The sequence below is a fragment of the Martes martes genome (assembly GCF_963455335.1).
Source record: "Martes martes genome assembly, chromosome: 5".
NCBI lineage: Eukaryota > Metazoa > Chordata > Mammalia > Carnivora > Mustelidae > Martes > Martes martes.
In genome coordinates, this window is record NC_137892.1 from 75,243,055 (window position 1) to 75,259,959 (window position 16,905).

Genomic DNA, 16,905 nt, shown 5'->3' on the forward strand with positions numbered 1-16,905 from the left:
AAAACTAGTTTTTAAAAAATATTTTATTTCAACTCCATTTACTAGTTTATCACTTCGGTTTCATATAATAACTTTCATGATATTAAATACACATACAGGTACAAAGGGAAAGCCTAGATTTTGTTATCATCACCATTAGAGAGCACAGATGCAAAATGTAAAGCCATATTACAATTTTTTAAATAATTTTTTTTATTTTTTTATAAACATATAATGTATTATTAGCCCCAGGGGTATAGGTGTGTGAATCGCCAGGTTTACACGCTTCACAGCACTCACCACAGCACATCCTCCCCAATGTCCATAACCCCACCACCCTCTCCCTACCCCCCTCTCTATGGCAACCCTCAGTTTGTTTGGTGAGATTTAGAGTCTCTTACGGTTTGTCTCTCTCCCGATCCCATCTTGTTTCGTTAAAGCCATATTACAATTTTAAAAATCATTATAACATATTTGAAAATGTCATGTCAAGCAACAATCCAAAAAAATATATGCCACAAACTGCTAACTAGTGTATATATACCCTGATTTAAAAGAGAATTCTTAAAAGAAAAAATAAAAAGATGAATACCACAAAAGAAAAACAAACCAACAAAAAAGGAACAGCACAGGTCTTTCACACAAGAAACTCTGAACATAATAAACAAACCAGGTCATGATAGTACATTAAAAGATGGCAACAAAAGAAAAAGTGCAGACAGGAAGGGAAAGCCATCACGTCAGGTGGGAACTTCTGAAAAAACAGTTGGCAGTCTCCTACCACTGTCCAGAGAGGAGAGTGTCATTAAGCCATGAAAAACACAGTTTGCTTAGAAAGTCTATTTCTTTAGAATAGAAAGATGTCTAGCAAGTTTATCAGAGCACTCTTCTGCTGTTAAATATGAATTCTTAAGGGACGCCTGGGTGGCTCAGTGGGTTAAAGCCGCGGCCTTCAGCTCAGGTTATGATCCCAGGGTACTGGGATTGAGTCCCACATCGGGCTCCTTGCTCAGCAGGGAGCCTGCTTCTCTCTCTGCCTCTCTGCCTGCTTGAGTGCTCTCTTTCTCCTTCTCCCTGACAAATAAATGAATAAAATCTTAAAAAAAAAATATGAATTCTTAAGCTCACTAGTCTAAGATTAAGTACAACCCAAATAAACCAACTGCTCCATAACTGGAAAGAAAATAAACGCTGAAACCACTGAAATCCTTACCACCACACAACTTATCAGAGTGTAACCTAAATAGCTTATCCACTTCCCTACAGTGGTTTAAAAAAATAACAGACACATAGAAGAAAATGGAAATGATGTTCTATACTCAAAAGAAAAAGTAACCGAGGCAGTCCAAGTATTATCAACTGTAAGAATCAATAATCCTACATGAAGAAATTAATAAATAACTGTAGCTTAGAAATCAATCCATATGAAAATAGAAGTGACACTCAAATTACCTTCACAGATGAACAAAGTAAAACCTGACAGTTTTTTCCCTTGGTTTATAATTTAAGAACACTCTTTGGGTTTTTCGGAGAACAAAAGCCTGAAAAGTGAGCTGCCCACTCACTACCACAAACAAGATCAGGCATCTCCTTCCCTACAGAAGCTCCTCTTGCTATTATTTTCTTAGATCATCATCTGCTCAATCCTTGGTCACTTACAATGTAATTTCTGTCCCAACATTTCAAATACTGTCTCAGAAGATTCCACTGCCTTCTGCCTCTTCCATCGCAGGACACTTCTAATAACATGCTCTTCTCTCCAGGATCCACTACCATATTGTTCCTCACACCTCTGCAAGAGTCTCTGACCTGGCTTTTCTGCACGACCTTCATCTTTTCATATGCCTGAAGGTGAAAATCTTGGGTTCCATCCTTGAACTTGCTTTTCTTCTACCAAGGCCCTTTATACACACACTCCAAAAGTAAAACTCTATCTCCAACCACTACTAGTAACAGCCACCCTGTCATTAGACCACAGTTCAGGATCATGTCCGGTCACTCTCCCTCTCTTTTTTTTTTTTAAGATTTTATTTATTTATTTGAGATTATCACAAGTAGACAGAGAGTCAGGCAAAAAGAGAGAAGGAAGCAGGCTCCCCACTGAGCAGAGAGCCCAATGCGGGGCTCGATCCCAGGACCCTGAGATCATGACCTGAGCCGAAGGCAGAGGCTTAACCCACAGAGCCACCCAGGCGCCCCTTGGTCATTCTCTCTTGCTCAGCACAGTCAGTCAGTCATGAAAAGTCAATCAACAAACAGTTACTGAGAATACCAGACATTGGGAATAATGTAGAACAAAACAGATGTGATCACTACCCTCTTCCTGGGATTTAGAATATAGCAGAAAAGTCAGAAATGATAAATCACAGCTGATAATAATTACTTACACACAAGCTGCAATCAGTGATCAAGTGCCAAAAATTTCATATCATCATTCTCTTAAATCCATTACCTTCTTTCCATTCCCACTGCCACCATCCTGAGCGTAACATTTGTTATTTTGCCTTTTTTCTCCCACTACTTTCACAACACGCTCCAGGTAGACCATTTCCCTAGCAACATACTTGACTGTCTACTATTTTGCTTATGCTGCTAGGATGTTTACAAGAGCAAAATCCAACTATCCCCTTCAATGCTATTTCAAGGCCACCTTTGTCAGTTGCCCATTCTTGTTCTCTATCCTGAAAGCCATCCCTTCAGAAAAGAATACATTCAGGTCTTCCTCAGATTCCCATTATATGGTGTAGGAAAAAATGCATTGCACATAGTAAGCAGGAACTCAAATTATTTTAACTGAACATGGATTAATAAAGTATCATAAAATATACTTCACCTTGAAGTGTCTGCATCATTTCTAGAAGTACAGGAGTAAGAGTCTGATTATATTCATGGAATATATCTATAAATAGTACTTCAGTGCAAGGCTGGAGAGGAAAGAAACCAATTTTCTAGTGAAAACAATCTTATATTGTACTGATCAATTCTATAATAAAGCAAAGAATATACTCATTCTTAAAATCCTAAAACTCCAAACATGTTTCCAATTCTTGATGTTTTTATATATAGTAGATTATAATTGTTATAGATACACTGGGGAAGAAAATCAAATTATAATTTGATTCCTATTTCAGTCATTTGCCATTAGGCATTCAAAAAGTAAAACTCCAGTGAAAAAATAACTTACATTTTTAATTAGTAACTCTTTAAGTTAAAAAAAAAATCTAAAGCCACATTTATTGCAGATTCAGTACTACAAATGATTGTCCAGGAACTAATTCATTAAAAATTATATATTTTTCTTAGCAATGACACAGTAAGTAACAATTCCAACTCACGAATTCAATTCACCATGTAGAATAGTATTTCCTTTCTCTCTTTTTTTTAAACATATACTGTATTATTTGTTTCAAGAGTACAGGTCTGTGATCCATCAGTCTTACACAATGCATAGCACGCGCTCACCACAGCACATACCCTCCCCAATGTCCATCATGCAGGCACCCCATCCCTCCCATCCCCCAAATACTATTTCTTTTAACAGACACAAACAGTAACAGAAGTTACTATATCAGTGTTAGCTATATAACAAAACTGGTTCATTTTGGTCCTTAAAAGTAACAAACCATCACATGTTTCATAATACAAAGGAATTATGAATTTTGAAGGTGCTATGCTTTATGTTTTAAAACAAATCTTGTATACATACTGAATTATGTACAGAAGAAACGACAGGTCACCTCAAATACTTGCTTCAAAATAATCCAAGTTGAGGTTGGGGAGGTACTCATATGAAGTACGATTAGCCATGAATTGGTAACTGATAAATGGGGCTTTGGAATACAAGGGCTCATGACATTATTCTATTTTTTACTATGTTTGAAATTTTCCATAAAACAAAGTTTTAAAAAATTAAAGCAGTTATTTTTAATTTAAAGCAATAATAATTTCTCTACTTAACTATCTCGCTCGTTTTCTACATAAGCTTGTAAAACTAAAAAACATTAACATACATTCTTAGAAAAATAGTATAAATTATGTAAACACAACTTTTCACACACAAAAACAGTTCAAAGACTATATTTGATTAATTCTCCTCAAATGTTGGCCACACCAAAAAATGTAGACTTAGAAAGCATTCTAAAATTAAAAGCAATGGGCTGGTCTCTGAGAATCACACTCAGTGGTACAAGAAATATGCATCAAAAAAAGCTTCAGTATTACTGAAATACTTGAGGGGAGAAAATCATTCTAGCCAAAAAGGAGTAGTTTTCATTTTCAAAAACATTTCCTATTTCTGCACTGATAATTACTTTCCCATCAATGTGACTGCAAAATGGAGAAAAATTCAGTTTGTGACCCCCCAAATAAACAACAACAAAAATTTAGGTTTAAGTTCATAATTTAATTAAGTACTTTCCTCTCAAATACAGATTCCTACAATTATAGTTTCCTATTCATCTGGTTTAACGCCTGGAATCTTAAACAAAATATCACCCTCTACTAAGAGTTATAGAAGCATTAAGCATTTCCCTATCAGTTTTTCTTTCAATCAATACTTACCCTCAAACTATATTTCCAAGAATCTCCTCCTGTTTCTTCCACTGCTGCAATTAAAAATACAACAAATGATGCTCACCATATAATAATGGTGTTTCCAAAGTCTCAGTTTGGAATACACAGATTTTAAATACTGTCAGTTTATTTCTATGAATGGTTTTAAACATAACACTGAAAGCAAATCCTTGGAAACACAAGGCCTTACACAGATTTCTTTACTATATAGTATAGATCACATCTGTGTATGGTAGTCTCCCATCAAGTGCTTACATAAGCATTCTCACTTTCATTAAAAATTCTCTATGGAGGAAAGCTCAAAGGGCTCGTCACTTCCAGAGTATGTGATATCACCCAGTAAGCACTCGAATATAACTATAATCCCAAGATTATTTCATTCAATATAATAATGTCTTATAAGTTATAATAATTAGTAACACTTTCAAAAATGTTCTATATTTAAAGTTAAATTTTAAAAAAGTAAAATACTTTAGGGACTTCTACAAGTCTAGGAATTCAGTGTTTCATATTATACTACTATACACACAGCATGAAGAAAGTGATTTGAAACGTAAGGTTTTAGCTAAGAGAAAAGGCAAAAACAATAAAGGATACATAGAGTATAATGCTGTATTTTCTTTTTTTTTTTAAAGATTTTTCTTTATTTATTTGACACACAGAGATCACAAGTAGGCAGAGAGGCAGGCAGAGAGAGAGGGGGAAGCAGGCTCCCCGCTGAGCAGAGAGCCCGATGCAGGGCTCGATCCCAGGACCCTGGGATCATGACCTAAGCTGAAAGCAGAGAGGCTTTAACCCACTGAGCTACCCAGGCGCCCCAAAAATGCTGTATTTTCTAAATGAACTAAAATTATTTTTAAAGAACAAAAAGAGGGAGAAGAGGAGTCTTCCAAAACATCTGAGGCATTCTTAAAATCTTAGAAAATATATGAACAGAACTACACAAAGTCACCCAGTCAAAGGGATGAGGAGAGTCTAAAATCTAACCTATGTCTGAGGACAGCTTAAGTAATTCACACACAGGCACTCTATTCACACACACAGGAAACTTTATTAGGCACATGATTTCTTGATTTTCTGTAGCAAGAACCTTGATACTCTTATTCTATTATTAACATTCATATGGACAAAAAGGATATCCTAGAAAAATATTTCAATCAACAAAATACTCATCTTAAAATTTAAATAGGTGATCTATTTAGTAATTCAGAAATTTCCCAAATTTCTTTTTGAAAAATAATGTCTACTAATAAAAAATAAGATGGAATGAATCACAAAGTACAAACTGACCTGATAACAGAGACAGATAGTTTATTTTACATTTTTGTTTTAAACTTATATGTTCATAGGAACATCTAAAAATTTTAAAAGGTCTCTTTCTGGAGAAAACTCCATATATTTGAAAAAATCATTCATCTTCTCCTTCTCAATTTCTTTTAACAGGTAACAAAGGACATGTTAACTTTTAAAAGCCAAGATTATCAGATCAAAAATGCTATATTAAAATACAATGTTGTTATGCCCATCACTCAAATAGATGATATGTATTTAGGGAAGAAGGAGAAAAGCCAGGCAAAAACTGAAAAACTGATTCTTACTAAAGCCTTCGGGGTCTTCTTCCCACATTGTTAGTTCCTCTTCAGTTAGCAGAAAATAATGAGAGACTAATCTTCTACATATCTCCGTCAAAGTGGGATATGTGAAGAATGCCATCTTAATCTTATGAGCTTCTAGAGTTTCAGGGCTGCTATCTAGAAAAATAAAATTTCCAAGTTAATCATACAAAGATTCTACTGAAGTTGGATTATATAACTTAAATAAATTTAAAAATACACTCTTGAGGGAGAATATAAAGTGGTGTATAAATTTTCATTTTTCTTAAGGGCAAATTTCGAAGACAGTTCTTTATTCACACCACACACATCAGTCTTGCAGCTGTCCTCCCACTACAGCCTGTACATCCCCTGCTATATTATCACACCATATTGGAGTGACTTAGATACATATGTCTTTCTTTCTCCTATAAGAACTCCTCACTCATCTTGGTATACATGTACATGTATGAATTCTAATGTCTAAAAGTAACCTCACTGAAGTTAGAGAAAAATTTTAATTGTACAAATAAATACAGCTTACAACATGAACTGCAGTGGTTATTGAAGTCCCAAAGCTTCAATTGATCTTTTACTATGCTACGAAAGATAGATTACTAATGCATTCTATGGCTTTTAAAGCTGGCATTCACATATTAAACTCTCTAATCCTTATCTCTAGTTCATGTCCAAGCAATATTTTACTTTTCACACTTAAATAAATGAATTTCAAATACATAAAAATAGCAATTACTTCACATTTGAAATAATGAGGAGGAAAAGCTGCCAGTAAGGCATTACCTTCAAAATTTTTAGATGGCTTATAAGCATAATTTTTAACAATCATCTTAATAAGATTCATGCATTGAACAATGAATCGTTCAAACGTAACGCCTTCACCAACTTCCGTAAATACATAGCTTACAGAAAATTCCAATGATCTCTGAATTAAAGGAGTAAATGAAAACGGATGCTGATCCAAGAAGTCCAAAAGCTATAAAGAAAAAAATTAAAATGTATTTTCTCCAAGTTCATTTGGGAATATAATGATCCATAAGTACATCTTATAACTTTGCTAATATACATGTGGCAAGATCTGAACCTTGGTGGACAATCTACGTACATCCAGTTTTGCATGTAATACACATGCACCTTATTTCTTGGGATACATCCTATAATGTGGATTATGTCAGATGGTATCTCATGTCAAGAAATTTCTATCATTTCTAGTCTAGGGTCCAAAATTGATCCACTTCATACTTAATGCAGTAACAACGGGTGAATATGAAACAAAAAGTGTAAAGTATACAAAAGACAGGACTTGAAAAAGTAATAAAGGCAAAAAGTGAAACTACATTTCAATTATCAAACAGTTGATGAGGGAGATTTCTTCTTTACAAAAGAATTCTGGCTAATAAATGCCAACAAAATAATAAAATGCCATCATTATACAACCTCTTATCAAACAACAGATCTAGGTATGGTCATCAGTAGCTTCTAAAATAATCAACAGGGAAAGGCTGCTAAAGTTCCTTATAATGGAAAGCTCTCCCTCAGCATTGTAGACAGACACCTTATCTCCCAATAGGATACAATGTGAAATACACAGTACTCTTAAAAGTACTCCCGCCATCCTTGCCCTCCTCCACAAAATAAAGTCCGAATACGATCAGGCCTCTATATCTAACTACAAATTTATAAGAAGTATGGGAAGAGGTAGGGTATAGAGACAAAGGAACATGATACAATAGGATGGAAAGAGCCAAATGCAAAACAGGAAAAACCTGAGAAGGAAATTATGTATTACCTCAGCAAATAAATAGCAACAACAACAACAAAAGAGGACTGACACTACTGAATCCTGATTCCAACAAAACAACTACAAAAATTTTGAGAAATATCTAAAAACTGGCTCAAAAGAGGATAAGAAGTCATTCCTTCTTTTTAAATGTGTTAGATTTTAAACCCCTAGTCACTTAAAGATACATATTCAAATATTTACAGATAATACTTACAGGATATCTGAGATTTGCTTTTAAAAAACAATCAAAGAGGAGAGGGAAAGGAAGTGTACAGATAAAACAGAGCCAAGCCTCAACATATGTTGATAATTCCTGAAGCTAAGTGATGACCTCAAGGGGACTCAAAGTTATTAAATTCTATTTGGAGGTATGTTTGAAATATTCCAATTTTTAAAGCTTTAATAAAGTCAGACATTTTAAATATGAATTTCATAAATGAAATTATTTATAAGCACTGCACAGATCCACTGACTAACCACATCATGTCATTTTACTTTCCTCTGTGTTTTTTTGGTTTTTAACTTAAAATACCTGAGTCAATTTCTTCCTGGATCTTGGAAGATTAGATGGGCTTTTGCTGTTGAGGCTATTTAAAACCTAACTGTGGGAAACAAAGAGAACTGAAACTAAAGGTACTGATACTTAACCAAAGACATTAAGAACAGCTCATTTCTACTCCTTTTCTCCACTCTCAGGAGAACACACGACCTTAATCCTATTAATGAAACTTCAGGAAAAAAGAGAAAGTAGGTTACAAGTTTAGATACTGCTACCTGTCTTCAACCACAGTTTTACTGCAAGGCAGTCCTCAAACCAGGTCTTCCCAACTCTATGTACTTCTCCCAACCATCCCCAGGCCAAAATTTCATAAAAATCAGTTTCTATAAAACTTAGTTTTATCAGAAATTTATATACATTGCCTAGCACAGTGCACCCATTTAATTCTATTCAAAAGATGTTTGATATTGATGATAATCTGTCATTCTAAATATACTGACTTCTTGATATTACACTGCCTGTTATACATGATCCAGTTCCTGCTCAGCTGCAACTGGTACCTTCTTTATCTCTGCTTTTATCCTATAGGCTTGAGAATAAGAAACTTCAGAGGAATGAACCTCTCTAATATTTATTAGAATTTTTTTTTTACAACAAAGTGACTCATAACTGATATAAGGCATATAAATTTAATTATAATATGCATGCTAAATACTTTAATACAGTTTAACTTTGCTAGAAACAGAAAGTAAGTTACTTTACACTAAAGAATGTATGCTCACACCATTTTCCTTCATAAATCTGAGTACATGTATTTTATTTAAGAAAACATAAACTTACGATAAAAAGAAAACTTACCACTTTAGTAAAAAGAATGATGGTCTTTTCCAATCTATCTCTACATACGTTATCTGTACCTATATTTCTACCTGTTAAAAACACAATTCAAGTATTAGTACAAGTTTATAATACTTCATAAATTCACAATCAAAACAATGACAAAACTTTTCACAAAAATACTGTCAAATATATTTTTGCATGTTTTGCATTATAAACACATTACTGTGCTTTCCCAACTCTAAAAAATTAATCAAGTTTTTTAAAAGAATTACACTTAAACGACACAGTAATCCCTGGTACCATGTTTCACAAAATCAATCCTAAAATATAAACTGAGCCCATGTTAAAGTAAAAGGGTAGTAGCAATTTTATCCATGAATTACCAATCACATTTTCAAAATCAAAATTAGTCATAGTTGAAATTTAGAAGCAAAATTAATAAAAACAAAGCACTCAAAAGAGTAATATACTCATTATTTTTCCTGTATTTTCTGACCATTTTCTTCAGATAATTTCCCTAACATCATTAATTGTGTACATTCAGAATAGTGTCCACCAGCCCATCAACTACTCTCTATAATCATACTCTTCCTATTCATCTCATCATTTACATCATTCTCCTCTCCAGGGAGGGCTCCTATTCTTCCCTGTGCTTCTCCACAGGGTGACCAGAGAAAATGACGATTGTCATAAAAATAAACTACTTTATATAAGTTGTCTTATTCATCTTTGCATGTACAGTGCCCAGAACAGTGCCTGGCTTAAGGCTCAACAATGTTTTTACTAAGCTGAAAACGACTGACATAAAACAATCAACAACTCTCTAAAAGTTTGTACACTAAAATATCTCCTCACACTATTAAGTTCCCAAGTACACATATATGTAAACATACACAGAGGATGTACACATGTGTATGTGCTCATGCAAGCACATGTATGTGTACTCTGTGTTTGCAGGTGTGTGCACGGTCAGCAAAGGTGCTTAAAATCACAGGGAAAAGGATAATAAACAGATCACGAGTATAACATAACACAAAAATAAATGCTAAATTCTCTTGTGTGGATGACAGAGCGTCCTCAAGATAAGCTACAAAGATTAATCTACAGGAAATTTATAAAATTAAAGTACCATTGAAGGTAATTTATACCATACCCACATGTAAAATGAACTACACACACACACACACACACACGCACACACACACAGAGTCTATACAAAGTCTTGGGAGCATGTGGCCCAGGAGCTACATTTAGTGAGTATTAAATACATGACCACTGTGGATGTATGCATGGAAAAGAGGAGTAACAGTAAAAATATCTACAAAGAAACAGGACACAAAATAGACTGTTTAAAAAAAAAAAAACTTCCATAATACTCAGGACAAGACAGTGTATGAAGACAAAGCTGAGCTCCCAATTCAACCTCAGAGGATTAATGATCAAGATGTAAGAGTTTAGCCTCTTCAGATATGAAAGCAGAGCAAAATTATGAATAAGGATTCTACAAATAAAATCTACTGTCAAAGGAGTACTTACTGCATTCTAGAAATTGCTTCAGACGGTCAAATATTCCATGTAAAAAACCCTAGAAAAAAAATTTTTAAGGTCTCAATTTATTGTTGTAAACATCTCCCTTACACTTTTTCAAAAATACTAAAATGTATCTATCACATCATTTTAAAAAGTTAAAATGAGATAAAATAAAAATACTATTAATGTCTTCCATTAGAAAATACAGTATTTCATCTCTTCAATGTCTCATTTCAGTTACCTAAATCACTTTGCAATAAATAAAACATTACTTAAGCATTCTATTTAACTAAATAAACTCTATTCTCCTCAATGATTTTCTTCTTCACAGCTCTTATAATCCCCTGGCATACTGTTTGTCTATTTTCTGTCTGCTCCCATTAGAATGTACACTCCCTGAGAGTGAGAAATTCACTGTGTTTTTATTACTCTATCCCAGAATCCAGGAATATATGAATAAATGGTACTAATTATTTAAAGAAGAAGTTCTTAAGCCCAAGTATCAAATTTATTAGCCTTCAGATATAAGAGAAGACGTGTCACCATTTATGATCTGGTAAAAATCTAAACAACCCCTATTTGTTAATATGTCTTTTAAGAAATGTTAAAAAAAAGTTTACAGATATAAAGGGATAGTAAAAAACAACTTTATTAATATTTTTAAGAATTCAAACACCACAGACTTTTGGGATCAAAAAATTTTGGTGTATAAACATCATAAAAGATGTCACATGCACTTGTAATAAACAGGATGGTCCAGGTTTTTGCACAAAATAACTACATGGTGAAGGCCTTCCTGATGAGTAGCTAACTAACATAGTGTTATTTCCTCTTTGTCCTTAGGAATATATTGCCCACTCATCCATTCTTGAGTTTGGGACAATTTAACAAGGATATCATCATCTGATGACTCAGAAACAGATTTCACTTAGACAATTTCACCATCACCATCAGGGCCCAGAATGCTGCTCTCAGTCTTTCTGAGAGCATCCATCTTCTGATTCATGTAAGAATTGTGAAACCTCTTCCTCTTGTCAATTTTCTTCTCTGTCATTTTGGGCAGAAAATGAAGAATTCTGAATTCTCAGTGTGATAAACAAAAGCTGAATGAAAGTAGGATAGAAAAAGAGTGCTACCAGTCTTCTTCTATTCCTTCTTAAAGATGATGGAATACACTGTACAACTCAATAAGGAAACTGAAAGATGACAATTTCTCTACTGCTTCATCCTTTGGGAATTCCATCATCTTACACTTGTCACACTATTTCAGTCTTTTTAACCACAGTTGAGAATAACTGAAAAGTAACGATAATTAACAAAAAAGTAATTTCTAGGGTGATGGAAGAGCAAAATGTTTCATTACAAGAAAAATAAGATCATTGAGATCCCATATGTATTTTAAATTTATACAGTGGTCTAATGATCCCTTTAATGATAACATAGAAAGAATTTTATACTATTCCTTTAAAATAATATTAATTTATCAACTGGGATTCTCCAAGGAAAGTAGAAAATCATAAAAGTCATCAACTTTAGTAAGGTGATCAAGAGAATCAGGAATTTTTAGAATTATAGACAGCTGATGAATCTACAGTCCAAGTAAACTAAGTTACAGCTTATGATTTATGTTACATAATAACACAGTAACTCTAACCATGAAATGGTCATTTATAGAGCACTTTAATTAGCTGAAACATTTACAAAAAAATCACTGTCTCCCTTAATCCTCACATATCCAATGAAGTAGGCACCATTATTTCATCTTCATATTATAAAGAAAAAAAAAAAAAGACACTGAGTATCAGGGTAGATAAGTAAACAGATGGAGGCCACACTATCAGGAAAAGGCCAAGTCAAGATTCAAATCCAAATCTATCTGCCTCCAGAAACCAAAATCTCACCATTATCATACAGTGCTTCTAAAGCATCTTTTAAGTTCCATGTTATTTTTAAGATATTTATGTTATTTGAGAAACCGCCCTTAACTTGTTAAAATTCTATTTTGTTTCCAACAAGTCAATATACCTTAACTGCTATAAAACAGCACTGAACTAAGTAAAAGCTGACATACTGTTTCAGCATACAGAAGAAAGACTCAGGGAAAGCCAAAAACTCACAGAACATTGACAGTTTCCACTAAAAACCACTATTCCACTTTACAGGAATGTGATTCAAATCGATTTATTTTTATTAAAAAAAACTAAACACTGATAAACACAAACTGTCGGTTACATAATTTATGATATTCAGAATCATACTGCATATAAAAATAATTACTGAGTCTTCTGACCTACTGTTTCTACTCTATCACATATTCATTCATTTTATAAATAACTACTGAGCATTTACTACTGGCAGAAACTATTTCAAGCTCTGGAATGGAAAGTGAGTGAACCAGTCTCTGCCTTTATGCAACTTAATGCATTCCAGTGCAGGAATTTAGGAGCAGCTGCCTAATTGGTTTCTGGAAGTGTTTTATGGCAGTATGGCAATAAATATTAATAGTTAAAATATATCAGCATTAAAATTATGGCTGATTTTTGATAAATATTTTGGCAATTTGATAATATGAATCAATGCTATCAATGTGCCCATACTTGAATCAACCATTTCCAATTCTAGTAATTTAGCCTGAAGAGGGCATCAGAAAAGTACACAATGACACATTATATATCCAAATGTTCATTCCGACATCACTGAACAACAATTAAAAACTGGAAACAACCTATACACCATCAGTGAATAACTAGGAATTATTTTTTTGTTAGTCATTATCATTACTTTTCTTTAATTATTTTTATTAATATATAATGTATTATTTGCCCCAGGGGTACAGGTCTGTGATTCATCAGTCTTACACATTTCACAGCACTCACCATAGCACATACCCTCCCCAATGTCCATCACCCAGCCACCCTATCCCTCCCCTACACCCCCCAGCAACCCTCAGTTTTATCATCACTTTGCAGTGAGTAAATGAGTCTCTTAAATACTATATTTAAATCCTAGCTCCAAAGGATAGCTGGGCAGGTAAGTTAGAGGAATCCTATATTAACATTATCACTTTTTAAAAACTAGCTCACTCACAGTAATCACAAGAATCATTAAAAACATAACCTATATTACTGACATGAGAAAAATACCCAGGAGAAAAATGACATACTAAGTTTAAGAAAAAGCAAGTCAAGAAACAACATATGGGTCTTATTTACATAAAAATGAGGATAAGAGAGGAATATCTGAAAGACTATGTACAAAATGTCTTTAAGTATACTTACAAATTTTAGCAATATCTTTGATACCAAGTTTTCAAATGACTTTTTCCTTTCCTTCTGTATTTATCTTTTAAAAAAATAAGCATGTAACACTTTTTTAAAACAAAACAGCCATCACCCTATAGTGATGTGTATCACCAGCTTTTAAATTCCTTTAACAATAGAATCATTATTGCAATCAAAATCTTAATGACAGCCATAGTACACTAAAGATTTAAAGCAAACAAACAGGTAACTCCGGTAAAATCTGGTAGAGGAGACCCAAAGACTCAATTAGATATACATATTTCACAATTCCTGTTCCAACGCCCCAAAGCAACCTATAGAAACCTATAGAAAGCAAGCCATAGAAACCTATAGAAAGCAACATTTTAGCTGACTTAAACTCACTGTGAAAACTAACACAGATCTGAATAAATATGTAATACAAGTTCATTTTGTTTCAGGATAAAATATATACAGCTATATACTCTTGTAGACAGAAAAAGTAGATGATGCCATACAAACAATAAATATACATCACAAATGTTGGGCTTAACAATAGGGTTGTCCCTTCTTCTATATATATTTTCAGTTGACTACGAAGAGCACATATAAATGTTATGATCAAAAAGAAGAATTCATTTTAAATATCTAGGTTCACAATGGACCTAGAAATGTAGTAACAGCATTCAAATTCAAGAAGTTCACCTCAATTCAAATTATAAATAACACACTCAATGTATCATGGCACTCAAGTACTGTCCTAGGCTTACTTCCTCCCCTTCACGAAGGAGCTGCTTTTCTGAAAAAAAGGCCGTATATCTAAGAAGTATAGTATAACATATACCAAATGGTAAAAGGTCACTTAATAAAGGTCACTTAATAAAAACTTATCAATGAATGCAAAGTAAAAAGAATAAGCTTTCAAACATTCAGGAAAATACAAAGCACTTTCCCAAAGCCACAAAGAATCAGTTACTGCTTTCACTTACCATCACCTCCATATTCTTATGAGGTTCCACAAATCCATTAACAGTTAATTTACGCAGCACTGAAAAGTAAAATTGAGCTTTATTGCATCTAAATGCCTCATATTTTAACCTATTACAATCATAATCATAACAAAGACTCAGAATTGCAAAGCCTCATCAAGATTAGGGGTTACTCTAACTTTATCCTTTCATATAATAAAGAAAGGTAATCCCTGATCACTGGTTTGCTTCCAAGTAGGAAAGACAGAATGACAACAAAGTCTTTGTGACTCAAAAGCTATGCTCTTCTCACATATCTTAATTACTACTGTTTCTAAAACTGTACTGCAAAATTTAATTTAATTGCTATAACTGACAGTACTTCTCACCTGCAATAACCCCTTTAAGTTGAAACTGAGAAAGTTATCTCTATTCAATAACCATGAGATATGTCTCAACAGTGACCAAAAAGCTTCATTAAGTTTTAGACTACATTAATGAAAATACAGTATCTCCTATAAAGGATATAGAAGCTGAACTATTTCTAAATCTGAAATAGATTACAGTGCTCAAGTATAAACAAACATCACATTTTATGAGTAACTGGTGTATACAGGGAGACAAGCAGGATAAACGACTGGAAGTCAGATCTATATTTAAATCCTACCTCCAGTGTCTACAACTGTATTACTTTGGACAACTTTTCTAGATCTCACAGTCCCTGTCTGTAAACTATGGTTAGTAAGTCCTATTTCATGGGTTATGACAGAATTCAGTAATATAATACATGCAAAACAGCACAAATCAGTAACACAAAGATGACAGCAGCACCAGAGACTATAAAATTCAAAGTCATACCACTTTAAGAAAACATTACAGAAACCACTGCCATCTCTATAACTGAGAGTGAGGGGTCACGATGTGAAGCTCAAAGGCCATATACTAAAAACGGGTTTAGAGGGGGATAACGGTTTAAAAAAAAAAAGGTTTAGAACGCAACTGTCTACAAAACTATCAGTCTCATAGTATAATTATAAGCAACTCAAAAGTTACTGCATCATCATAGGAAAAAACAGGATTCAAATTGAGTCCCTTATTCTGGATTCATTTGATCCCCCAAAAGTACTTGCTCCACAGCACCTGGGACAGTCCTTTCTTTTCCCTTTGATCACTTGGTTAACTTCCACTTACCCTATGATGATTCTGGTTCAAACATCACTTTCTCAGCAGTCCTTTCTGACCACACTGTCAGTTACCATAATATTTTAAGAACAATGTCACGTCATTTTACATGTATTTGTGTAGCAATTTTATTATGTCTACCTAGTGTCAAACACCTAACCAATTTACTGAAATAATGTGTATGTGTGTGTATATACATGTATTTGTGTGTGTGTGTGTGTGTGTGTGTGTGTGTGTGTATACACATACAAGCATGTCTAAGTACACACAGGTATAGATTCAGATTACACATAACAAAAAATGTAGTCTTAAGTATTGCTCAAGTCACAGAAATTTACAGCTGGGCAGAACAAATATTTTAAAAGGAAACGCTATGGGATTTTTTCCAGGTCAAGATATCTTAGAAATGCTATGGTGTATCTAAGACTCCGAGACAGGGAAGTATTGAAAGGCTAAGATCAGGCTAATGTAGAGTAGTGCTGCATCCTTTTTGTCAAAGTTACTCTTTGAAATCAGTAAGGTAAGAAAACCCACAATCAAAAGCACTAGTGAAAATTCCTTAATCATTACACACAGAATTTACACAACTTTTGTACACATAAACTTAACACCAGTTTCTCTAATTCTTTCTGGATAACTGTTTCTCTCTCTAAAGCCTTTTAATTTCTTCCTCAAGGATGTT

At 33.7% G+C, this 16,905-nt stretch overlaps 1 protein-coding gene across 1 annotated transcript in view; it reads right to left on the reverse strand.

The window, feature by feature from the left end:
• Positions 1 to 16,905, reverse strand: part of IPO11 (importin 11) — a 208,004-nt gene that overhangs the window by 139,150 nt on the left and 51,949 nt on the right. Inside the window, exons 7-13 of the mRNA XM_080805105.1 lie at positions 15,063 to 15,121; positions 10,820 to 10,868; positions 9,302 to 9,372; positions 6,945 to 7,137; positions 6,150 to 6,302; positions 4,540 to 4,583; positions 2,813 to 2,903 (exon numbers count right to left, since the gene is read on the reverse strand). Coding sequence (XP_080661231.1) covers positions 2,813 to 2,903; positions 4,540 to 4,583; positions 6,150 to 6,302; positions 6,945 to 7,137; positions 9,302 to 9,372; positions 10,820 to 10,868; positions 15,063 to 15,121 — 660 coding nt within the window. The remainder of the gene's footprint in view (positions 1 to 2,812; positions 2,904 to 4,539; positions 4,584 to 6,149; positions 6,303 to 6,944; positions 7,138 to 9,301; positions 9,373 to 10,819; positions 10,869 to 15,062; positions 15,122 to 16,905) is intronic.